The sequence below is a fragment of the Oreochromis aureus genome, linkage group 6 (genome assembly GCF_013358895.1).
Source record: "Oreochromis aureus strain Israel breed Guangdong linkage group 6, ZZ_aureus, whole genome shotgun sequence".
Taxonomy (NCBI): domain Eukaryota; kingdom Metazoa; phylum Chordata; class Actinopteri; order Cichliformes; family Cichlidae; genus Oreochromis; species Oreochromis aureus.
In genome coordinates, this window is record NC_052947.1 from 34625705 (window position 1) to 34652772 (window position 27068).

Sequence of the window (27068 nt, forward strand, 5' to 3'; positions counted from 1 at the left end):
ACATTCAACAATTCCACATTTTGTTAATCAGTTCAGCTTTTCACAAAAAGATTGTCGTGGCAATGGTTTACTCCAACAGGGCACTCATGCCCGATAACAGGAAGTGACCAGAAAAGCATGACAAATCATTTGGCCACCAATGATTTGTCATGCAGAAAGACTGTAATGAATCATCTGTTTATGTTTAACCTCAGCGTAAGTAATGATCTCATCCTGGTCACCCCTATAAAACTGGCTTGGTTCTGCCACTTGTCACAATCCAATTGCAGGAAGGTTTTCCAGAGTAATGAGCATGGGAAATATCCCCAACACTGTTTCTAAGCTCTTAGCTTTTATTTGATCAAAATCTCAGAAATACACTCTTCATGCTATTTAACCTTTCGTTATTCAGCAGATCTGCACAGTAAAAAATTCACGTTACCTAAGAGAGAAACAGCTCCTGATTCAGTCCAGACATGTTGGCTTCCCACCTAGCTGTTGGAGAGCTCTGACTCAGCCATTATGCATGTCTCTTCCCTGTTTCCACATTAAAAAAAGGTTCATATTTGTAAGATGTGTGTAGACAATTCAAATATTTTACTGACATCAAAGGAACTCTAATGGTCCTCAAACACGCTGCTCGAGTCCATAGCTTTAAATCAGAGCTGTTACAGTGCTCCATAAATATTTTAACTGGAACAGCTCTGATCAATAAAGTTAATTAAACACAGAAGAGGAGGCTACCTGCATTTTCAAAGTTTTCTAGTAACAATTTGCGGGACGGCAATAAGGGCTTATGTATTGATTGTAATTAAAACTGGCTCAATACTGATGGGACGTTTAACAGTTTAATATCCCGCAGCACACCAAGGTGTGTATCTTTTTATCTTTTTTTAATGACCAGTGAAAAACCAAACTTTTCCACTCTTTATCAGTGTGATTTTCTACTTAAACCTTAAACTTTCATTTTGAAACAAGCCCACATGTTTCCTGCTGGTCAGATAGCTGGCGTGTGGATGCATCCAACTACATGTTAACCAGGTTTGCACACCATGATTAAGACACTCTGGAATGTGATGTTCATCTCTGACGTTCTGGTTTACTGATTCTTGTGTAATTTTTACTGAAGCACATCACATAATAAATAGTTTAGCCATGACTGTGAGCATACAGTATAGATGGGGGAAGTAAAACTCACAGTTCCACGTACAGTGACAAATGGTTCTTGGTACACATCCCTTCTAAATCAATATAAATAGGATCTAAGGAGGACAAAGGTACAGCTTAAATTCAAGTTATGCTCACGAGAGCAGGCTTATTTAATAAAGGGAGTATTTTCCACTGATCTGCGTGGCAAAGAAGCTATATAGCAAAACAGAAAAAGTGATTTTTTTCAGATTATTTGGAAGATATCCAGTTGATTTGCTTCAAAGTGCCAATTTTCAGATTTATTTGAGAGTACCTTTCCACTCAAAATGACATGACTAGGTCGTATCTCCCATTGCTTTAGAGATTTAATCAAGGTTAGGACAGAGAGGAAAAATAATAACAGACATTCATAGAGGCATGAAAGTATTCAAAATCATGCAGCTGCAAGACTGAAAGAGATTGTAAGCCCTTTGGCAAAGCATTTTATATTTCTGCATAAATTCATATCAATTTTTAAGCTGATAAAGGGAGCAGAAGTTAAATGAAAACTCCATTATTTGGCATTTCTGTATTGAGGAAATATTAAAAAGCATGTAGACCTCTATGATTAAAAGTTAATTTGATGATAAATTGGAGTCAGGGGGTTTCCTGTTATTGAATGACTCAGGTTTAAGTCTTTTTATTTAAGGAATGGGGAACTATCAAAGCATGATCTTTACAAAGCAAATAAAAGGAATCACTTGAAGTTTTAAAAAGAGACTCTGCGTGCTAATGGATGATGCCACCGTGGGTGAGCGTTTTCCTTATCGCTATCTCAGCTTTTTGAAACCAGATGTCAAAAGAATGGATCTGGCTGTGAAACCGAGGAAGACTACAGGCTAACAGCAGTAGCAGGTTGTCAGTCACAAAGCAGGCTTTCTGGACACTAATAAACTGCAAAATGTTCATGTTGTCTTCAGTATGGCTTCAATGAAGTGAGAACCTAATCTTCAGGAAAGTGTTTTAGTGAGAGCGAGTGAAAGGAGCCAAGGGCTGTTGTACAACTGGACTTATTTTTTGCAGCCTGGGGAATCAGCTTCTTCAGGCCATTAGAAATAATTCAATCAATAATTTAATACATCGATAATTCAATATACAATCAGACAAAGTGGCTATAAATGAAAGAGATTAAAGAGTGTTGTTATCCTCACACAAAGGCAAGGTGTGCAACAGCTTCAGAGGTCATGAAGGAGCCCAGGGCAACTTTGAAGAAGCTAAAGGCCACTTTTATACAGGCTATCATTATATCCACTCTGTGGTGCTGGCGTGAAATTCTAGGCCCAGTTTAGAAAGCTTGTCAACATTTATGAAACAATGAATTCCGAATAATACCAACAATTCCTAAAAGAAAATGTCACAGCGTCCCGGGTCGTTCACCAAGACAGAAACACTTAGCACACACACACACACACACACACACACACACACACACACACACACACACACACACACACACACACACACACCAAGAATACACAGAGAGTTTTGAAACTGTCAAGTAGAAGTCTTGATTTCACTCCACTAAATGTTTTTGAAGGACTTGAGGTGAACAGTTCATTGCAGTAAACCATCAAAGATCACAGAAACTGTCAGTCAGGGTAAATGCCTCCAAGACAACAAAACAGAGGCAGCAAAGGAACCAGAGACACAAAATTGAGTTATTACCAAAAATAATAAAATCTATTGTCCCTGTGTAAAAACAAAGGGAGACATAGACAATTAAAAAAAAAAATCGATAAAAGAAAAAGCTGAACAAAAGAAACTCAAATACAATCATGACAGAAACATTGGTGCACTGGGGGACACATCAGACACCAAAAGAAAAGGTTCACATATGTTTGACCCTCATGTAAATGTAATATTGCATCTTTTCTTCTATAAAAGAATCACTGAAAATATTATTTTTGCTTTTTTGTTCAAACGGGTTCTCTTAATGTACTTTTTGCACTTCTGATGATGTTTTAGGTCATGTCCATACATTGTTTTTGTTTTCTTTTGTTGTTGTGAGCTCTTCTAAATTTCTACAGTGTTTGCAAAAAACCTCACAATACAGTGTAGAAAGCTGGCGATGTGATATTTAACCACATAAATGCTCAGTCAGCATTCTACTCACACTCAAACTTTAATGGCGCCCCAGCAGCCCAACAGACTACAAACAACATGTTGGAGCTGGAATCAGTGAGGTAACCTGCAGTCATTTGTAGTTGGTTATTAAGGGATTAACCCCTTTAGATTAGTCTCAGCTATTTTTCCCATCTGTCCACCGTTACAGCACAGACCTGCTGATGCACGAGCTCTGCAGGACGCACGCTTAGACACTAGCAAAGCACACACACACACAGGAGAACAAAACAAAAGACGTATTAGAAATATGTCTCCATGAGCATGTGAGCAAATCTTTTCCAACTGACCTACTGTACTGTAAATCTACAATATGTGTGATCATACATGCACGCGCATGCACACACACTGAACACATTTGCTCACGTCACATGCATGCATTCTGCAGACACGCTTATGAAAAATACATGCACACACTAATCTGTGATTAGTTCTTGGTTGTTATTCTCAGCTGAGTGAACAGGAGACATGCAGCTCATGTACACGAGAAGGTGGAATCAGTGACGTGTGGCTTTGAACACAGCTGTCTCTGTTTAGATTAAATGTATGAGTATGTTACTGTGCTTGTGAGAAACTGTGCATAACTTTTCTTCTTAATGGGATTGTTGTTTAATTTAATTTAAGTTATTTAGCTGATGAAAATATACAAGATGAATATGAAGACCTGGGATTTATTACAGAAAACAGTGCGGTTATACATGTAGATATTTTCTGTGGCTTAGTTCGAAAAAGCCATTAAAGAAAACACTTTACGTTATAGTGGATTTAAATGAATGACAGCTTTTCAGTTATGTGAGACCCCAACCTGAACAATCCCCTTACATTCTGCATGTCTCCATCACACTTTGGCTTAAGTTAATGAACTGGGTAATTTATTAAGTTAGGTAATAACTACAATACACAAAGGCTCATTAAACCAGATTAGTTTTGGTAGAGTCAGCACCATCGTATGGGCACAACTTTTTAAACATATAATGCAGAAAAAATGGTTTGTGCCATTTTAATAGAAAAGTTTATTCATATTTTCATAACGTTTTAAAATATGTAACCACCAATAAATGCCTTTAAAAAACCAACAAACAAAGCTGATAATTAATCATCAATTTCATTCATTTTCTTTTTGTAGATGACAACTTGCAACATGTATTCTGCTAGATATACACCAAAAAACGTCCAGATAAAACAGTTCGTTGTTAAAATAACAAATTTACAGCATTAGGCACAATTTAGAGTTCTCGCCTGAATGTTTTTCATTCAAGCAACCATATTTGTCCTGTATTGTGACCCAGCAGGACTAATCTGAACTGATATGAAATAATCTCCACTCACATGAAGTCACTTTACTATTAGTCACCCTGTCAGCTGATTCCACAATATCTGCAGAGTAAGTTCAAATGAGGAAAATGGCCTGAAGTGACCTGCAGAAAATGGACGTCATAAACAATCAATCAGTCTGAGGCGTCAGGGGAAGCGGAGGACAACAAGAAACCAAAAACCACAAGTAAAAAGAAGAAAACGGCTCTGCCCTCAAGAGCCATGTCACTGATTATTTCAGTTCATCTTATTATTCTGCTGCTGCATGTATAAAAGAAAAGGCAGTCTTTGAACATGTTGATACAATTTATACTGTTTTTTCATAGATAAAAGAAAGAGTGTAAGGGAGGAAAAATTTAATCTAAAGTATTGTTAAGCTTGATAAGCAGAGGAGGGAAATATTTTTGATTCACAAACACCTCAGTAGCTCTGAGCTTGATTCTACTGACAGTTCAAAATATGGAAATCAGAGCTGTGGCCACAGGCAGCAGAACTGGCCAGACAGGTCGCAACCTCCCACACATCTGTCAGTGTGAACTCTGACCTCCCACACTGCCTAATCAGAGTAAAGGGTGCAGAAGCAGAAGAATGGCCTGCTTGACTAGACTTTCCTCATGTGTTCCTGCTGCTCTTTGGTTGCGGTATTTGGATTTTTTTAAATTTTATTTTTATTTTTATTCCCATTTCAACTCAGTTTCCCATAAAACACTTTAAACAAACTCGTTTTATATCGCATCAAATGCAGGTCATGGCCAAGAAGTGTTTAACTAAAGGGTAAACCAGTTGTTTGCTTTTAAAAGGCGCCAAGCAACGCCTCAAAAGCAGTCTTTGTGACTATCGCCACCTAGTGGCCGCCTACGACACTTAATTTATCCAGCTGGGTTCCACAGTAACAAAAAGCCTGTCTTCTAGAGAGCTAACCGTCTTCCTTTGTCTTAAAAACAGTAACTTTCCCCCAGTTTAAACACATTTTAAGGTAGTTACATTTTTAACAGCCTATCTCGTTAAAGAAACCATGAGGGGACATGCATTTAAAGGGCCACTCTAATGTTTTCCTTCTTCTAGCATATATACACTTCACAGCCATTTTATTAGGTACACCTGCTCAAACGCTTGTTAACGCAAATATGTAACTAATCAATCCCATGGCAGTATCTCAATGCCTTTAGGAATGTAGACAAGGTCAACATGACGTGCTGAAGTTCAATCTGAGCATCAGAATGGGGAAAAAGTTGATTTAAGCAACTTTGAATGTGGCATGGTTGTTGGTGTCAGATGGGGTGTTCTGTGCATTTCAGAAACTGACAGTCTAGTAGGATTTTACCACACAGCCACAGAGAATGGTCAAAAGAAGAAGAAGAAGAAGAAGAATATCCAGGGAATGGTAGTTCTCTGGGAGAAAATGCCTTGTTGATGCCAGAAATGATGGCCATACTCCTTTGGGTTACAGGGAAGCAACAGTAATTCAAGTAATCGGTCTTTACAACCAGTGTATGCAGAAAAGAACCTCTAAATGAACAAACTGTTGGAGCTCGAAGCTGATGGGTTGTAGCAGCGGAAGACCACACACCACAGCTAAGAACTGAGGCTACAATTCACATGGACACACCAAAACTTGTGGTCTGGTCTGATGAGTCTTGATTTGTGCAGGTCAGAAATTTGTCCAAACAACATGAAAACATGGATCTGTCCTACCTTTAATCATTGGTTCAAGAGAATGGTTCAAACCAGGATTAATGGTTTGGAGAATATTTTCTTGGTACACTTCTTGCCCCTTTGTTCAGTTGCACATTGTTTAAATGTCACAGCATAGTTGAGTATTATTACTGACCATATCTATCTCCTTTTGATCACAGTGTGCCCATCCACTCGTGGCTCCTGTGAGCTGGACAATGTGAAGATGAAGATGACAATTAGTTCATGGCCTCCACAGTCATTAAATCTCAATTCAATATAACACCTGTGAGAAGCGGTGAAACAGGAAATCTACAGTAACTGCGTGATGTCGTCATTTCAATATGGACCAAATTCTCTCTGCCGTGAATAAAGTCAGACACGAGTGTATAATTTCTTTTGTGCTCAAGGAAGTCACACCATTAAAAATGGAATAAATAAAACACCTGATTACAGTGGCACTATGACAAAAATCATTTTATTAGTGAACATTTAACATCAGTTATTATGAGCAAATGCTTAGATGAAACTTTAAAAAATAAAGAATCTGTTGAAATAAAGTGTTTAAAAAATGTTCATACAGAACTTCTGATGTGCAAAAAAAACAAACAAAGATGAAAACCTGCTAATTCATTTCCTTCATTTAATGCAGCTGCCACTCCTTTTGTTACCAACTTTTCACTTGATTTTTTTTTTTTACAGAAGTTTTAAAGTGAATTGGTGATGCAAAATCCTGCAAAAAACAACCCACCAGTGTGCAAAAGCTAAAAAACAAAACAAAAAATATTTTATGTCGTTCAGTGACTGAAAATTGTGGAACTTGACTTCAATTTTCATCTTAGTCGCATAAAAAAATCTGGCTGGTAGTTTTCATGAGGATTAGCCTCACAGAGTAGCTGTTACCTGCTAATTTAATTCACATGCTAGTTCATCCTTCATTTTCACATACGAGAACCATTTTTCAGATTAATTTCATGCACAGCGATGCATGCAAACTGACTTATTATAGTATGCCTGGTGGTCTATAATTGCCCTGGATTACAGACATTAGTGACCATAAGCAGCACCTGAATAACAGTTTGGGTAGGGGTAAATGATCTGTGTGATGTCCCATGTAAGCGTTAAAACTTGAAACAAATGCCACAATCCAGGCAAGGCCACAGACTATAAACATACATAATGTGAATATTATCTTACTTAAAAAGAGTCCTTCATTTCACCGTAGCAATGAAACATAGAAAAAGAAAAGAGAAATAGCTTTCTTCGATCAAACAGATACAAAATTGAGTTGAGCTTATGAGAACTAAACGTTAACATGATTTCTACAGCACTTCATCAAAGACTAGAAAACATAAAAAAAAATACAGACAGGTTTTCACTACATCACCGTAGCTCTAAAAGCTGAATACTGAAACGCTATAAATAATTTTAGATGACAAAATTTCATTAAGTTACGTTAAAATATTTAAATCTTTTACTACAAAACAAATGAATACTTGTTGCAGACACGTCTACATCAGGGTCAGTAGGTGTTGGTCTAAACAGAGCAACACTCCATCCAGTGCACTCAGCATGAGTAAAATTCGACCCCGATCTGTTTGGGAATCTGTGCTCCTCATCTGAGAGCGAACATCTCATATTTAATCATCCTGACTCACTGTTCTTCACTTTGTTCTGCCGGGATTGTGAAAGACAGCAGCCCCTGTTGCTCACGCAGCCGAACAGGCTGAGAGAAAAGTGTCATGTGTGCTAAAGTGGTCACAGACAGAAGCCACACAGCAAGTTAATTTTGGGTCATGACACAGGACTGCTTTGTAAGACCAGCTGATCCTGATATGTGTTATCTCCTGCGGTGAAAGCTGAAGAGTTCTTCGTGGCACCAATCCTTGGTGAGATTGCACTTGTTTGTTTGTTACTCAGGTTATTCTTTGCATTCAGTCTTATGTGTATCTGAACACTTCCTTCAAACTTTTTCAAGGAGCACGGAATCGCTCTTGTTCCAGTGCTGCTCCTGATGAATATTAAGCTTCGATGAGAACTTCTCCGGGTTATGTTTCAGTCGAAGTCTGGGAATCTCTGCTCTCGTCTGCTGCTGCATAGTAAGAATCTCATCTTGATGCAAACAGCCACAGATGTGTCTTGGAGTGGTTGGTGCAGATGAACAGGTCCACTCTCTCTCTAAAAAAAAGTGTCCTTCGATCCTTTCATTCAGACCAAATACTTTTCACCTTCCACGGCGGCACCTGGGCAGAGCTCCAGGGCTGGTTGAAGAGCCAAAATTTCTCCCGTGGCTCCTCCAGCGCTGGCGCAGGACAAAGTCATAGTTGGCAGTGGGGCACATGGCATAAAACACATTGGCTTTGTCAGGTATCTGGAGCTCTGTGGCAAGAAGAGGAGTAAAGTGCCATTTAGTTTTCCGCATTTGCAAGATTAATGCAGACACTAATTTCCAATAATGTCTACCCTTCAAGTCTATTTAAGAAGTTAAAAGCTATTAAAATATTACAAGAGCAGGAGTTACAATATATATATGTCATCTTGTGCTGAGGCTGATTTGCCTTTTAATTTATGGAAAGCTGCAGACTGATGATGGAACATATTATTGCACAAGTCGAAATTTTTCCTGCTTCAGATTAAATATTGGCATGTCGTCTATCTAGTTAATGCAGTGCACAGTTTAAGGTCACATTTCATGATTTATTTACTACTTTCTAGAGGATGCTGTTGTGTTGCAAACAGCTACAAGCAGAGGAGACACAGCATGTACAAACTTTGGGAGTCCTCATTGATATGGGTTCATTCTGTTCTGCGCAGGTTACACCAGCACTCATTTGAATTTAAGTGTGAAACAAAGATATTCACCTTTTTCATTTTTGAGCACCTGGTAGAGGCCGAAGTCACTGCAACTGAAGTCCTCCATGTTGTGCTTTTCAAGAGCTCTCTGAATCACCTGAGGTGTGTGCTCCTGACTGGTCAGCTGGAGAGGAAATAACAGAGTCAACACTTCACATCCGTATTGATGCATTTGAAATGTGAATGTTGCATTGAACTGTCACCTTAAAAGGAAGCTAAAAACACACCTAACTTTTTCCTTCAACACAAAGGGGGACATGAAAGTTCATCATGTATCCTGACACTACTCTTCTAGTTTCCTAATTTAGAACAAAGTTTGCCAAAAACATTCTAGCTGACCTTTAAAGAGCAGATATACCAGATCACCAGACATACCAGTATGCTCTTATAGATGTTTCCATTGCTGACACACTCCACACTGACCCTGATGATACACGAGTCAGCAACCTGTTTGTTGTAAACAGGCAGCGCAGCCCGAGGAGAGCAGCTGGATGATGATGAGGACGATGGGTCTGGGTTCAGCACCAGAGAGGGGGATGTGAGGTCTGGATGCGAGGAGCTGCAGGAGGATCTAGACAGGGATGGGGAGGAGGACCTGGAGGAGGAGCCTTCTGTGACGTTGTGAAGGGAGCCTGAGAATGACTGAGGGGAGAGAGACGAGGAAAGAATATGAATACGACATTTGTCCCCGGTCACCGTTATACTGTCTGTCTATATCCAGGAGTGTGGAGGTTTCATACCTTTAGTTTGAGTCTGAGGGGGGAGAGCTGAGGCACAGACAGGTCCTCCATGTCTGAACCGCTCGAGCCAGAAGAGGACACACTGATCTGGTCAGCGTGGGTCTTCCTGACGGGAGTGTCGACAGATGTTCTCAACCTGCAAATGCAATTTGAGTTGAGCACTTCTGAGCACTTTAACACTTACAGCTTTCATTCAACCTACTCAAAAAGCTATAAGGAGAATTTAAAGAGTGGCTATTATGATTTTCCTAATTTTGTGTCATATGTATAGTGTAGCAAAAGTGGATACTCATGTTAAACATGACCAACACTTCAAATCACGAGGCCAAAGTATATACAAGTGATCTCTGTGAGCCAAAATCTCAGACTGCAGACTGATCTACATGCTCTATATCAGATCTCTTGTTCTGCTCTTGGCTCCCATGAAGCCTCCTCCACCTGCTTTTTTAAAACCTATTTAACAGGAACAGCCAATCAGAAGAAAGCTGTCTTACAGAGAGAGGCATTAAAACGACTGACTGGTCGTGTGTAAGATAAATAAGGATGACATTCTAAAGTTATGGAGCCAGAAATGAATACACACTTTAACTAAATAATGTCCCCCTAATTAATGTTCAATTAACTAAAACTGTAACCTCTAAAACACCTAAAAATAAACTGACTTTAAACTTACGCAGCGAGCTTCCTTGTGAGCAGATAACTGCTCCATGTGTTGGGAGAGCTGGGGCAGAGGTCAGCTGGAGGCTCCAGTCCACGAGACAGTTCATAGCTACAACAGACAAAAACAAATAAAATAAGGCATGATGGACTTCACCAAAACCTACTTCATAATGTATATGAAGGGGTTTAGTGTGAGTCTCACCTCTCCTGGTCTGTGAGCAGCGTGTGCGTCTGCAGCCAGGCGGCGATACGAGGGTTGACTGGAAAACTGTAGTGGGAACAAGAAGCTTGAAGCTGCCGGATCTGAGAGAGAATCTCAAATTCCTATAAAGGAAACAAAAAAATACAGCAGAGGTTAAAATATAGAACAGAAAGACCAAGGCGGCATAAAGAAATCTGTCAGTAATTTATGCATGACACCACTAGGAGGCGACACCTACCCGTCTGCGTTTCTCAAAGTTTATGAGGCCACCCTGTGAACAAAAGAGGGAAAAATAAACAACCTGAGTTATTTTGGATCATAGATCCACTGAAGTGCCATAAAGGCAAACAAATAAAGAACTCACGTCCACTGTGTCGTTCAACGCTGTGTCCAGCATGGTGAGGACTGTTAGGTAGGTGCCCAGGTATGGTATCACACCACTGCCGTAGTTCTAAGCACAAAAAAGCCAAATCCATTATTTAAGACTAAGAACATCCCCGCAAAATGAGCAGAAAAACAACATGTGAGATTTTAAAACGTTGATGAGCAGAGCAGAAGGAAACCAGGGGAAATGATATTTAATACATAAGCAGGCACAGAAGCAGAGCAGCAGAGAGAAGAGCATCTCAGTATATAGACATCATGATTATGGGAGTATAAAACATTTTACACATAGCCACACCCAGACTGAGTAAACAAATGGACGTGGGAAATGCTACACGCACATCTTGGGTGTATGCATCTCTCCATACATGCAAACATTTGTGTGAGCTGTCAGTGTATTTAAAATTTCCATTAAATATATTTCTATTAAACAAGAAGTGGAACTTAGCAACCTATCTAGAAACTGAGCAGGGAACTAAAATTGAGAACAAGTGATATTTAAGGAAGCTAAATTGATGATGGGGGGAAAAAACAGACCTCTTTCTTTTAGTTTTACCAGCCTGCTTAGTTGACAGATTCACTTTATTTTTTTAGGTGAAATCTGAAATTGAGGAACCAGAAATGATGATGAGTATCCTCTTACCATCTGCCTGGACTCCGAGCAGAGTCGGGGTGATTTATCAGCCGGCATGCCACTGCTGTGTGGGTGAGTCCCATCCTGCAGGAAAATGGAAATTCAGGTTTGCAATGTGAGATGAAAACAAAGTAGGCATGTTATATAATTCTTCCTGTCAGGGTTGAGGGCCTCCTAACAGGGTGCTGTGGGTGTCGGAGGGTACTTCTGAAGAACAAATGTGTTTAAAACTTGCAAACGAGTGTGTGCACTCAATATATTAATAACCACCGAGTAGGACAAATGCCCAGGGAGTAACTTTTATTTGCAGTTTTATTAGTGTCAGCTAAGAACAATGGGCTTCTCTTTGTCACTGATAAAAGCAGTATCACTGAATACACTCTCGTATCAGTTTCTTTCCACAGGGAAAGGCTCTCAGAACAAAAAGCAAAGTGGTAAGTGAACTGGACACACCTTTAGACTTCTGAATTAAATTCAGAAGAATATATGACTCAACCATCGAAAAGGACAAAGTAATTAATGAACAATAACAGGCCACTTGACAGGACTTCTCTATGAAGCTTCTCTATGAAATGATTAAGGACCTCCTTTGAAACATTTTAGTTTGAAAATGTGATCACGGAGCTGCGTGAGAATTCATGTGACTGTACTGGTATTCATGGCTGGAATCTTAAGTAGCAGTACACTCTCTAGGCAAGTTTTAAAAGGTGTTTCTCTGTCAATGTTTGTTTGTCAGGTTTTAATTTACCATGGTTTACATTTATCATCATCTAGCTGTAATTACAGACCCGAAAGGCACATATACAAGTAAAGCAGGTTTTATGAGAACTCAAACAAGGCTCTTGTTGTACATTCCAGGAAGAATCCTGGTAATGTCTTCCTGCAGTGCATTCATTATTGTATTCCTTGATTCTCTGAGGACTGAGCTCAAGATACAGATATCCCGAAGGCAGTACAGTTCTGACTATTTCAAGAACTGGTACACTTGGTACTAATAACAGCTTTCTTCCCTCATCTTCAGTCCACGTTCTCCCACATGTGTATGTGTAGAAAATACATGTAGTTACCTCCACCAGGATCTCCCTGTTGGTCAGCACACAGTTCTCATCAGGAAAAGTCTCACAAAGGTGGTCAAAGGTGGCCATGCTTTCCCTGAAAACCAAAAATATTTATTACATAAAGATAGTTTCTTTTTCCTGCAGTAGTATATTCTTCGTTTGCGTGAAACAACCCTGTAATATAAATGAAATATCTGCTGACCTGCTGACAGCAGCCCATGTCTTTTTGAGGCGATACACAGCGTTGGATTGCAGGGCTGAAAGGATGGCCCTTAAAGAAGAGAAGTTCTTCAGCTCTCTGCACTCCTGCACAGATACAATAAGATTGTTAGACCTGTTCGTGTCTTTCTTGTGTCCTCATTTTGTTTGTCGATGGAAACTTTTAGTTAATCTCAAAATATTTTATGATACAAACCTGTGCAACAGCGATCCACCTCTCGATGACGCGTGCTCTGTGACATGGGCTGGTGCGCAAGATGCAAGGTGAGCTCGGAGCAGAGGAGGGGTACAGGAAGTTAGAGGACAAAGAAGGTGACAAGCCAGGAGAGGAAGTGGAAGGGAGGTGCGGGGATGTGCAGAGCAGTGAGGTGATGACACGGTTGGTGACAGCGTTAAACTGGGAGATGGTGGCGCGGACCGTTGGTGCAAGGTTTCGGTTTTCTTTTTTGTCACGTTGGGACCAGACACAGCCCAGGCAGTGGAAAGGCTCCACTTTGACAAACAGGTCCTGGGGGAAATAAATGTCGCAAGACAGGAAAAAATTAATGAGAAAAAAAAACCCCTCCCACAATCAATCGAGAAACGCAGAATTTCAATTTTTTATAAAATGAAACCTACAGCGTCCAGTCTGGTCAGCTGCTCGGCCACTTCCCTCACGGGGAAGTCCATAAAGTTGTATTTGTCTTCATTCTTAGTGGACATCTCGGCTTCATCTACCTGCTGCTGTGATTCACTGCTGTGCTCTGACGCAGGCTGGCCGCAATCTGTCAAATACGCCAAATCATAAATGACATTAAAACGTGCAGCTCAATGCACACGTGAAGGAAAACACTCATGAACCTGCGGCGGTATTTGTAAATAAGGAGAGCTGTTTCAGATGCTGTAAAAATGACATTGTAAAAATCAACAGACCAGTGAGGTCATTGAAATAAGAATCTTACAAGTAGCTTCCTTCTTTTAGATGAATAGCCAAGATTAGATTATTAGAAGTAAATAGGCTTAATCTGGACCTGTAAATTAAATGATTTATTGTTGATATAAGGTCTTGAATATCAGGTTATACTAAATTCTTCTGATGAAAACTGATTCACACGTGTTAAATCTATCCTGCCCTGACATTATGTATCTGTTTTTTGTCTTTTTACCTTGTTCCTGGAGCCTCTTGAGCAGGCCCTCTGCGTGATGAACCAAACGTCTGAAGCAGAGGCGATGCTGCATGTGGACACACAACGTCCGGAGAGCCTGGTACTGAGGGGGCTCATTGAAGTCTTCGCTGTATTCCTCTAGCCAAAGCCGGATCACTGGGACCAAGGTACTACAGGAGATTCATGGGAGATGATGATTACTGTTAATTTTACTCCACAAGGTTAGTTTACATGAGACTTGATGATATCTGAGGAACATGTGCATAATTTACAACAGATAAACTAAAAAAAAAAACAACTGTAATTGTTTTTTGTACTCACCTGTTCGCGTTCACCGAGTTATCCAGGTTTGTGACCGAGTCATTTCTGTGATCGGAAAGGGAAACACGATTATGTATTTTCACCACAGAAAAGGACAACATGGTGAGCGAATGATGACAGAATAAATCCTGTAAACAAGGAAAGTCCCAGGGTTGCACCTTAACAACTGTTCATCCTGTGGAAATGTCCTGCAACACTCTGAATCCCTGTAGACACACCGTGTCCTTGTTACAGAGTGTAAACAGATAAATGCTCCCCATGGTGTTTAATAATGATATGCGTGCAGTAAAACTGGAGAATGGTGCCATGTTGTCGCATGTGCAGGAAGTTTTATAACAGGATCCTGTCCCTTTATTGCATGAAAGCAGGGCACAAAACAGAACTTTAAGAACCTTAGTGGTCACGCCACAGGAGCAAGTCAAAGACTGTGTAAGTTAGATAAATTAATTCAACCCAACTTGTGCAGTTATAATATAGTTCTTTAAGAAGTTTTACAACAGCAGCAAAAGGCCACATCCTGTACAAAATCCTGTAAGGCAAAAAGAGGGAAAACACAATTCAGAGTTTGTTCTGATGGTGATCGCTTCTAAGAAATTTCCCAGGAAACCTTTTGCCACCAGCACTGCAGTCATGAGGGCGACTGTTTGACAAATAATATATGAACTCCACACTAGTGGCCACAGATCCATACATGATGTAATTGGCAAAGTTGAGTTAGAAAGAAAAGACAGAAATCAAAGTTTTTTTGAGCTGTGTTTGTTTTATAACTTTAGAACATCCTATTCTCCTCCTAATAGAAATTAGGAGGAGAATAGAATAATTTCTATTATCATCGTAACACATTGGTGTATACGCAACCTCGAAATATGTACTTTGCAAAAGATTCCTGAAGGTATTTCCCGAGTCAAAATCAATAAGGTAACTGTAAATAGTTGCTGGGTGTGGAGGGTGTAGCCATGATCGTTTCACAATGGAACAAAGCTCGAGACTGCTTTGTTTAGTTCATGACGATAATACCTGTCATAGAAACCTGCCTCACGTCAACACAGGTTTGCTCTGCGAGTAGCTGAGGCGATGTAAACAGGCTGTCAAACTGCTGTGTCCTTTGGAAATTGATTTGTGCACTGGGCATGCTGTAAAACCTGGTTATTACGCATGCGCTCCACTTTCATTTGTAGGCAGTGATGACCTTTTTAAAAGCAGCACACAGTGGAGTGGAATAATAAATAAATGTCAATAAGTTAGAAGGCAATTATTAAAGCCTTCTTATCTGTGTGGCTTCTGATAAGGAGCGATGATTAGGGCTTAGCTGATTTCGTCTTTCAAATGGTCCATTTCACAAAAAGTTAAGGCCTTCATCAGACTCCAGCTGTGTACATTTATACATGTTAAATCAAGCAGCAAAATGAGCTCATATACGGGCTTACACACCAGCTGACTGCACCCTCATGCTTTCTGTTAACACAAGTCTACAAAATCTCACCTCTGAAACAGCAGCTCGATGAGGGTGCTGGTGGAGGTGAAGGCCCTGTAGGTGGAGAGGAACACTTGGATGAAGTCGGACTCCCTTTTCTCAGGGTCCAACAGGTGGGTGACCAGACGCTCCAGGGTAGCCGCCTTCAGCCTGCGCACCTTCACCGTGTGGTACTGGACGAAGCTCATTGGAAGCTCTCCCGTGGTCGAGGTCGGCACAGGCTCCCTGCGTAGCGTGATCCCAAACACTGCCCCGTCCTCCTCCTCCTCGCCCCACTCCTGAACTGGGTCCTGCAGGAGAAAATTCAGGTCATGATCGGGCAAATCTGGACCTAGCACATGAAATTGATTCTCTCCTGTGTTCTGCTCTGGTCTTTGCGGTACTGCAGAGCCCCCAGAATTCATTCAATGTATAAGAGAGAATAAGAAAATGTGATCTAAATTTATGTAAAGCCTTGCAATACGCAGATGATTGTTTCCAAATGAACTTAACAAATTACATAATTTTATTTAAAAAGACTGAACTCTGCTTCGATTAAACTCACTGTTGACATATACACATACACACACACCTAGTGACCGATGACAGAATTTTTTTTTTTTACTGACGTATTTGTTTATGCCAACAAACATGGGGATGATTCATTGCACCTGACATGGTTAACTACAATTTGATGAGGAATTTGAAAGTCTATTTTATTCTGAGTTAGGTACACCCTCATATTTCCTCCTCCAAAACTTTAGAGAAATAGTCAGACGTAATAGGAAAAAAAAGGGCCATTGGTTTATTTTTATGCGTGGCACAAAATTATGAAATTGTGTAATGGAAAGATTAACTTAAAGCTTATTTTAACATCAGATCTGAGAAAACTTCAGATGCCTCTAGATTAATGACAAACAACAACATTATAACACCTTTGACAGTCAAACAACGATGATTTTCTAAGAGCATGAAAACTTACCACTTTTACTCAAAAAGAAATCTAAACAGACCCCTGATCAGCTGAATTATTAATTATCTAAACTATCAAATACATGTGAGATCAGGCAGCGAAACTGCAGAGCAACTCTCACAAATAATTATAAATGAAGAAAAGACAACAATACTTATTTGATCTAGCTTAAACTGATCCAGCAGCCCTTCAAACTAACAACTACAACCCCAAATAGATGGTGTTATACAAAGCCACAGACATTAGACAGCAACTGGGCTCCAAACCTCACAGGCAATGTTTAAAACAGAACAAAAAGGCGGCGCACAAATCTCTTTACAGAAAGCATAAAGAGTGACTAGTTTAAGCAAAAGATACATGGAGGTTTAAAACAATCTCAAACTTGCCATTAGAGCTGGGTGTCACCTCATCTACTAATACTCACAGACCTGAAATGAGGCTCGCTGACCCCGCTGGTAAACAAGTGTTATTTTGCGCATGCATGACAATAGGAGCAGAGCACTCTTTCAAATACCTGACACCACATGACAGAAACCAGTGTGCAAAACACATTGTGACACCAGCGCATACTCAACAGTGAATGAAACTTTTATATTTTCCCTGCACACTAGAGAATCACGATTAAGTTCACATGAAGCTGACAACAAATGAAAACAACCAAGAATGAAAACATTGCAGTCAGATTCATGCGTTAACTTATAACTAATGCATGCCAGAAAGCAGATTTGGAATTAGCGATAGCTCATTTGACCTACCATGGATAAGTGCCATTTTCCCATCTTTATCCTGCTCTTGGGGTAAATAAGTCCTGTGTGTAAACTCTCGTGGCAGTGGATATTTAAAGATTCAATCACGTCCTTCGACACTTGGCTTGAGTCTGAAGTAAACCTGACACTTTCATCCTTCATAAATAATATAGCCAAAATTTCTCTTTAAAAAATAATAAATAAATACAAAGATATGCGAGCACAACTTCCCAAACCGTGGCTTAACTAGAATGATGTCTGGACGCCTAAAAGGAATAGGAGTTATTTCGGTGGGCGGAGCTAATGAACAGGTGTGGGCCGGCTCAACACAAACAACCAATAAGATTAGGCGAATAAATAGCATCAGATGCTATCGTGCATATTTTAAGCCTGAGGTTGTGACTGGAAATTTGTTACTGATACTCGCAATACTGTAAAGGTTTCCAGTGCTGTTATCACAGCAGCATCAGCAGAGTAATATGATGCTGTTTACGTGTGACATCAGGAAGTAAGGACCCCATCTTTCCGTCTGTCTGGCTACTTGTTAAACCCTGGAACCTCAAACTGAAAGCCACTCAAGTAAAACAATAAAAGAGTCACAAAGACATAATTACCCGAATGGTATTAAATTGTTCTATATTTATAGAGTTTACTGTCTGAGTTTCCAGATCTCCAAAGTACATCTGTCGGATAAAAATATAAAACTACATCTTCTCATGAGAAATAAAGTGGAGTAACAATAGTCTTTAAAAAAAAAACAACTGCTAGAATTTACAGCGAGAGTTGCTGTGAATTGTCGTGGCATAAATAATTATCTATGAGAACTTGTTTTTGCATGAAACTTCTGTAACGATTTCATATTCTATCACCGATGTGAGTTTGACTCTTTCAAAGAGTTTAGACGAACCCAGCACATCCATTACAGGTAAAGTCTGTGACTTCTCGTGTCAGAGATATCACATTTTGTCATGGGTTTGGCATGTTTGCTGGTCATAAATTTAGCCTCACCTCCCTCACGTCCTATGGTCCTGCACCCTTCCTAGAACGGGAAGCTTGACTGTCTACAGTGCCATTTGAGTGTTAGTACCAGACACATAATGCAATGTGACGGCTTACAAAATGTGTGGTAATGGTATGTCTATATGTTTTAAAATAACTAATAAGTATAAGTAAGTATTTGGAAATGTTCATATTTCAATGACATAAAACTCTATGGAGACAATCATAATCGGACACTACTGTGACATCTGCTGGCCATGTTATACATAGTAAACAATGGACTTGATGAAACCTTAATTTCCTTAACTATCATCTTTTTCAATATTTCTTGTCATATATTGGATTCTGATGCACGGTTACAAGAAATATTTTGAGATGGATGCAGATGATCTGTTGCGACAGCCCCTGAAGGGAGCAGTATATTTGTGTTTATGCCTGGCCAAAACCTCACACTCTAAAATTTAATTGGGCAGCTTTTTGATTTCAGTGTTTCGAACAGCATTACAAAATGCCACATTATTTATTATTTTCTAGACGTGCATTAAGTGTTTTGCCAAGATCTTGTACTGATGATATAGGAGTCAGACCACTGTCTAAAGTCTTCTCCAGCATGTCCCAAAGACACTCATTTAGGTTAAGGTGCAGAGCCTGTGCCACCGGGGAATTAAAAAAAAAAAAAAATCCATCTATTCATCCATCCATCTTCATCCGCTTTATCCGAGGCCGGGTCGCGGGGGCAGCAGCCTAAGCAGAGAAGCCCAGACCTCCCTCTCCCCAGCCACCTCCTCCAGCTTATCCGGGAGAACACCAAGGCGTTCACAGGCCAGCCGAGAGATATAATCTGTCCAGCGTGTCCTGGGTCTGCCCCGGGGCCTCCTCCCGGTGGGACATGCCCGGAACACCTCACCCAGGAGGCATCCTTGTCAGATGCCCGAACCACCTCAGCTGGCTCAAAAAAAAATCCACTGATAGAAAAACTTTGGTATATTCAGGCAGGGCTGATTTAATATTAAAGACCCGACTAACTGAAGCAAACACATCATAATACTGCCCCCACAGGCTTGTACAGCAGATGCTATTCATAAGGGGGAAAACCTCATTCAGCTCAGTTCTTATCCTGATGGGCCAGTCACACTGGAGCAGGATAAATGTGGAGTCATCTGACCATTTGACCTTTCTGTTGCTCCAGAGTCCAATCCCTAGCAAAGTGAAAATCTTTCCCGCCAAACAGCCTCTCTGATAAGTGGTTTTCTTAAAGCTAAACAGCTGTTTACCCCCAGTCCGTTTAGTTTGCTGTGAGCTCTACAGTTTATTTTATGGTCTGATTGGTTTTCTGACTGATGCCGGCTTAAAATCTGACACTTCTGAAACAGACGATCATCTCTTCCACAACAACAGGAGGCAGCTTCTGAAATTGTGGTTTAAAAATATTTTTTAAAAATGTTTAAAAAGTTAGTCACTGCATCAGTCAGGGTTAACTAACCAGTTCCCACCTGAAGAATGTTAATCACTGCAGTAATTATTTAATGGAAGCCTCCCACCAATTTAAAAACAAATGATGACTTCTTGTTGGCCACCTACGTATGTGTAGGTGTGTATGGATCTGCATTCATATATAAGAATGTACATATATTTTTATTTTCCTTTTCTTATTCTTACTTGTTTTTTGTTTTCTTGACAATAAAGGCATCCAATTCGAGATAAACAGGGATTGTTTTGAACTGTGAATCATATAGACTCCAGTAGATATAGAGCTGTAAATAGACATAAGCGCTCCTTTTAAACAGGCCCAGGTGCTTTCCACTTGCTTCATCTTCTTTGAGGAAATATTATTTTTTTGATTTTGGAAAATGTTAAGGGAAGATTGATCTTGCAAATGCAAACCTAATTCTAGGCCAGTGTGAGCAAACTAGAAACAATGCAGTCACACCATAAAAGAATCTGGTCAGGACAGTTTTTTCCCAAGAGCTTAATGTAGTGTTAAAGGCGTGACATACCACAAAGACAGGTCGTAGTTCTAAAAATATGTGTGCGACTTAAAAAAGGTACAAAACAGCGATAGGCATCAACATATTAAAACCAAAGAAATTCTTTCATATACATTTGGAGACAAACTGACAAATAAGCAAAACACAAGCTTAGCAGATGGAGCATCTTCAGTCAGGCTTCAGTCACTGATCATTAAGCCCAAAAGGAAGAATGAGCTTTTTGTTTGCCTAATGAGTTTCATTCTCATTCACTCTCCATGTTTCACAAAGCCATCCTCTATTTCGAAAGAGGCTACACAAAAGTGTGGAGAAACAGAGGAAAGGGAGACCTCAATTACTTCTAATTAGACACATGAAATGGTGATGTGATGGCAGGCAGGCAACAAGTAAAACCCAGCCTACAAGAAAAAGCCAGAACATCTCAGTTAACGATGACTGCTGTGAAAAACACACATGATCAAAAGGCTTTTTATTTGGTCTGAAATGTGATATACTTTCTGGAGAGTCTAATGCACTGTAGTTCTTCCTTAGTTTTACTAAAAGGCTATTGTTACTGATGGCGTCATGACTGTAAAAACAACGGAACAATAGCTGAACTCACCCCACCCACCCACAAACACACACACACGAACACACACACACGAACACGCACACACACAGGACACAGGATTTTTATCCTGAATTAAGAATCATTTTTTAAGTAATCAGTTTAAAAATATTATATTTGACTTCTTTTTTAGATATCAGTAAGTTCTTGCTTTCCAGCTTTTCCCAGGATCCATGATAGTCAGAAAGAATATTAGGTTTGGTTGTTGGCAACATTAACCTGAGCTATAGGAGCCTGTAACAGGCACCTTCTATTAATGTTTCACAATGATTCAAAGAAAAATGAACCTTTAATGAAAAATAATTAATTCCAGTTTTAACTGATGGATCAAACTTTGCATAAATAACTTCCTTTCTTCTCTAGAAATTGAATATATTTTGCTGGTTACACAAAACAAAGAATATGAAGAAACTAAAGTCTCCTGAGAGTGAACGGTGCTTTTCTAAAACATATTTTGCTAAATGGCGTGAACTATCTCAACAGTTAATCATTAATGAAAAGTCTTTCAGACCATTGTTTTTATCAGCTGTTGAGTTATTACATAAACTGGCAGGGCTGGCAGGGCCTTGCCACTACACCGCACACTTTAGCAATAATGGACTGTAAGGGCTTTTACAGCTCAGTGCAACTTTGTGATTGCAGAATCTAACAAATGTTATATGTAATTCATTTATTTATGTTGTGTACTGATTTCATTTACTATTGCTTACAATCCAAATCTCAGTCAAATAAAAGTTGAATAAAGGCATATAAATCTCAAATTCGTTATAGATTATAGCTAATGTAATATTCTAGTCAGTCATATTATATAGAAATCACACCTTGTATTTTCTATTTAAAATAAACTGCATTTTTGAACTGGGATTACTGATGTTTTGGCTTAGCTGCACCATTACCTTTCAGGAGGTTCACCTGAACTATTTAGATGAAAATGTAAAACACAGTTGTTGACAGTGCACCAAGAATAGCACCCCAGTGTTGCATAAAGCTGAGCGTGACACACCAGCCTTTTCTCAACATTGCTACAAAAACTCCAAACTCACCTCACACTGTCCATCAGTGTCCAGAAACTGGAAACTCCTCAGCCACACTCCGGGCTCCGTGTTCATGTGAACGCCCATGCACTGACTCTGCCTGAGCCAAAGCAGCCTCTTCATCCTGCCAACCCTGCTGCGGAGGCTGCGGGGTTCCCCGGCATCACTGCCTCCACACACAGGCAGGATGGTCCTCATCTTTTCGCTCTGTGCTGGTCACGCTACAAGCCCACGCACACCTCGTCAGACCTCTCCCACACCTGATGCCTCATCTGTGTCAGGGAGGAGAGCGTGAAAACAACCACCCCACATTTACAGTCATTTAAAGTTTATTCCAGAGCGGCTAACACTGTAATACTGCTTAATACCTCTGATATCCAGTTATATGAAAATCTATTAAACAGACCAGTGCTAAAAACTGGAATAACTGTAGCTGAATAAAATCATATTCAGCAGAACTCAGCACTGCACTATGACATAAAACATTTTAATTTGATTAATTCACTTCTTAATGAAATACATCTATCTGTTCTTCTTTCTATAGCATAAAAAACAGAAAGAGCTATAAAAAAGCATTAAGATATGGGGGATTTATCTTGAATTAATTTAAGTTTAATAAAATGAAACTGACCCAATACTGCCAGTGTTTGCTTTGTTAAAATGACACTGCTTACATTTTTGGAGTCATACTGAGTTTTTAAAAACTGTCTATCTTCTATTAAAAAGGCTTTTAATGGGCACATAAACCAATAAACAAAAACATGAACACTGAGTGACCTATTACTTTAAATTTGACCATTCAATATTTCTCTAACAAGGTACAAAATTCACATATTGAAACACCTGCAAGATGCAGAAAATGCATCGGCCACAGCATCTCCAAGAAAAATCTTCATCAGTCTGATATTAAATACGATCACATCTACACAAAGCAAAGAAAACAACAGTCACTTACTGCTTCTCGGTAATCCTTGTTCAGAGCTGCTTGTCCAACCAGAATACTCATTTAGAGCAGTGTGAAACTTGGAAGGAAGAGACTCTGGTATTTATCACCGAGGGCTGATTGTTCTTTGTGTTTGTGGGTGGATGATGCCCTGCGCATGTACGTACGTGTGTGTATGTGTGAGTATGTGTGAGTATGTGTGTGTGCTGGAATGGCCTCCTCCTTGTTTGGCTGTACTCTCTGTGATATGTAATTATGTCCCATTTTAATCGTTTCTCACAACAAGTCACAAATTCACTGCCTTCTTTTCCCCTCAGCCATGGATAGAAATATTAGAGATATAAGCACCTCTGCTGCAGATATTTAAATATAAGCATGTCCTTTTTTGTTAAACAGTGCAAATTGTCATGAATTCATTTTGACTGATGAGAGTTAGGTGGTAAAATGCCAAGCCCTTAAATAATTCTTCATACCTAAGAATGTATTATTTTGCATTTGAAAGGCAAGGCAAGCATGCAGTCACACCTAAAGCCTCCACTAACAGCTGAGGCATGTTCAAGAGAAAGCATTTTTGGCAGAAGATGCTGAAGAAATGAGCCTACACTTGTGGCAGTGATTCAAATTCTGCAGCAGAAGGAGCATGTCTGCCTCCTCTCACGTACTGGTTGGTAAAGGCAAAAAGGCAACGATAAAATAGACATACATGTGTAGATTTCAGGAAGCTGAGGAGACAAGCCCCCGTCAGAAATTTAGAGACAAACACATGCATTTGTCCGTTCTTAATAAAATGAAGGAAGCAGAGGAATTATTGAGAAGGAATGGGCATCTCTTTTACTAGAAAATATGAATTCTGTGTTTATAATACAGCGCCTTTTGGTAATAAAGATCCTTAAACACACGCAATGTTGTGATATCAGTCAGCAGCTGTATAGCCTTTCCGCTGCAACCATGCACAGACAGCCAGAGCTGATAGCCATGAAAGAGCCAGAAAGAAAAACAAGGAAGTCTAATACTAGGACATCTTTTCCCTAGAAAGACTAAAAAACAAGTAAGCCACTGTTTGTCAAAGTACTGATGCTACTTCCCTGGCTAAACCTTAAAAACAACAAAGCAGAGATATGCATGATTCCTAATAAATAAATACATAAAGTGCAGTTAACATTGACATGAATAGATGCCACCTTTAAGAGGTTACCTTCTCAAATTTTCTAAAAGTAGCCTGATCTGGTGCAGTACTGTCTCCTTATGCTCTGACTCTCTCAAATGGAACCAAGCAAACATAAATGAGGACTGAAGAGCAAATTGTGCATCTGCCTTGATGTATCAAAGCCAATATACAGAAAGAAACCTGGAGCAAAATTAAGCAAAATCAATCCAGAACTGCAGTCTATGTTGAACTGTTACCTGGTGCCTGATTATATGGGTTTTCATTGGCATTAATAAGAACATTCCCACCACATATTGATGCATAAAATATATAAATTTGTGCAGATTCACTTGAATGTGGGAAAGGAAGTGTCTGATGCTTAAAATATCACTTTAGGAGAAAGATTTTGTGTCATATTTTTTGATGGTGGAAGAAAGCACAGTTCCTAAAGAAACAACATGTGTCTGACTAAACAAATAGAACTGTGATCACTGGCCTGACTGGCCAATAGAATAGCAGAATTGACAGGTTCAGACCTGAGTTCCTGTGTTTTTCACAGAGACCAGGGTCACCAAGAGCACATGTAGTAGATGTGAAAGGGTCTGGAGAAGCTGTGGAGAACGTTATGCTGCCTGAACCACCGTTCAGCGCGACCACTTTGGTGGTGCGTCAGTGATGGTTTGGGGAGGCATAACCATAGAGGGACACAGAGACCTCGACAGGCAACAGGTTGAACTTCAGACTATCCAGAAACTCAGTGATGCCTTGGAGGAGAGGTCCAAAAAACCATCCATTACCTCATTAGGAGCATGCCCTGACATTGTCACAAAGGCTTACAGGCACATAAGAACCATTCTGAGTTGTTGCAATGAAATTTTGGGAAAAAGGACTAGCCTGCTGCATCATGTTTTCTCTTAGAATTTCAGTGTCTCTATTTTGTCTTTTTCTCCCTCTCTTTCTTTCTCCCTGTCCTCTCCCCCAGTCATGTCTGTCCCATCTGTAACAACTGAAAATAAAATAAAATAAATACATAATTATAATAAAGGTCAATCAAATGGACCAATATGGCAAGGCCATGATGATCCACTTGGCAAAGTAAATCCGCTAGGCATCTTTTCTTCTTCAGACAACAATTCTGATGGCTAAAGATCCAAATGGGACAGGCTAAAAAAATAAATTAAAAAAAAGCCATCTGTAAGTTGCTATTTTTAATTTCCACCAAATGACGTGGCATCATTTCATTTGAACATTTCCCAGTCCATATCAGTACAGATATCCATTGTGATTTTTTCCCCCACTGAGATCTAGTGTATTTCTCTGTGTTACTGCATATCCTAGTGAACTAAACCAATGCCCTTCTCCGTGTTCCTTTAATGTTTTTGAACAGTGAATGTAGAATAAAGCACTGTGGGAATGTATGGTTAAATTGTGATTAGTAGCTAAAGTGCTTTTTGTGGTCGGTAAGACCAGAGAAGTGCTATAGAAATTCCAGTACATAACAATAACTGTAGGTATAGGCTAATATATTATTTCAGATGAACTCAAAGTGCATAAGTCTGTGAAAAAACTCTAAATAAATGTTCTCAGGAGCTTTTATTAGTCCACCCATAACAACAAACAGAGGCTTAGTACTAATTGCATGATTGTGCTGGGATCAAATATGCATTCAGATAGTTAAGCTACGCTCTAAGTCAGATTTATTTTGTTTCCAGTATCACAAAATCCCCTTTATATTATCTTCCAAACTTCATATAAGCTCTAACAGCTTCTATTCCCGCATAAAATATACTGAAATGTAGATAAACTTGGTTTTAGAGAGCAATGGATTAAAAAAGACATGAACAAGCAGTCACAAAACTTGAGCGACACTTAGAAAATGAACACAACCTGAGCCATGCTTGAGACAATGTTTTATCACAGTTGTCCTTATTCTAACCTTTTTTGGAGCACACACATGCATACACACAAAAACCTAATAACTGTGCTCCAGGGATTTGCTCAGAGAGCTCTTGTTCACAGCACAGAGTTGTCTTTCTGGTTGCTTTTGGTACGTCATTCAATCACTGTTGCTGACCTAGCCCTGTGCAAAACACTAAGACATTCACTGTGGTTATTATCTGACATGTTGGTATGGAGATTTATTGTTCAGTCTACTCAACCATATGCTCCCACAAACATACAAGTGGTTGAGAAGAGAAGCAGCAAACACTGTCTGAGATGCCAGCCGTTGCAGAAATAGTTCAGGTGTGTGCACTTCAGGGAGGGTTCCTATTCACATCTGTAACTTATAGCAGGACAAAGCAAGATTGATGTAATTCAAGCATGAATAAAGGCTGGATTCGTCACAAGTATAGGCTTACAGTACACCGCAGGCTACTATACATTGGGTTTGTTAGATAAAACTGACAACATTCATTGGTTGTGGATTGGTTTCTATCAACAGGAAAATAACAACACTAACAACTAATTAGTTGCTAGTTACTGGGTTCTATTCCACACACTATACAGGGAGTTATGGTAAAAAGAATAAAAACTAAAAACAGTATTTTTTCATTGGCTTCCAGGAAGGCTCAGGGTGAAATGTGAGCTCAAAAAGCAGAGGTGGGGTAGAATGTGTTGGTGCAACAGTGACACCTGACTATTGCCAAAACAAACCCAGTTACACAATAAGTATAGACACGAAGCA

The 27068-nt window shown here is 39.6% G+C and overlaps 1 protein-coding gene across 2 annotated transcripts; it reads right to left on the minus strand.

Annotated features, from left to right (window-relative positions):
• Positions 1-6735: 6735 nt before the first annotated feature.
• LOC116331464 (ral guanine nucleotide dissociation stimulator-like 1) lies at positions 6736-23296 on the minus strand. 2 transcript variants are annotated; one of them, XM_039612953.1, is made up of 18 exons: positions 23248-23296; positions 22302-22564; positions 15976-16256; positions 14493-14537; positions 14172-14341; positions 13645-13790; positions 13223-13534; positions 13010-13113; positions 12817-12901; positions 11759-11833; positions 11096-11182; positions 10970-11002; positions 10732-10853; positions 10543-10638; positions 9870-10005; positions 9505-9771; positions 9139-9253; positions 6736-8655 (listed from the first exon to the last, which is right to left on the minus strand). In XM_039612953.1, the coding sequence occupies exons 2-18, from the start codon at positions 22488-22490 to the stop codon at positions 8501-8503; spliced, it is 2418 nt and encodes an 805-aa protein (XP_039468887.1). In that variant the 5' UTR covers positions 22491-22564; positions 23248-23296; the 3' UTR covers positions 6736-8500. The 2 variants fall into 2 exon arrangements, with proteins under 2 accessions (XP_039468887.1, XP_031610016.2); XM_031754156.2 differs by lacking the exons at positions 22302-22564; positions 23248-23296 and adding an exon at positions 17674-17890.
• Between the last annotated feature and the right edge of the window lie 3772 nt (positions 23297-27068).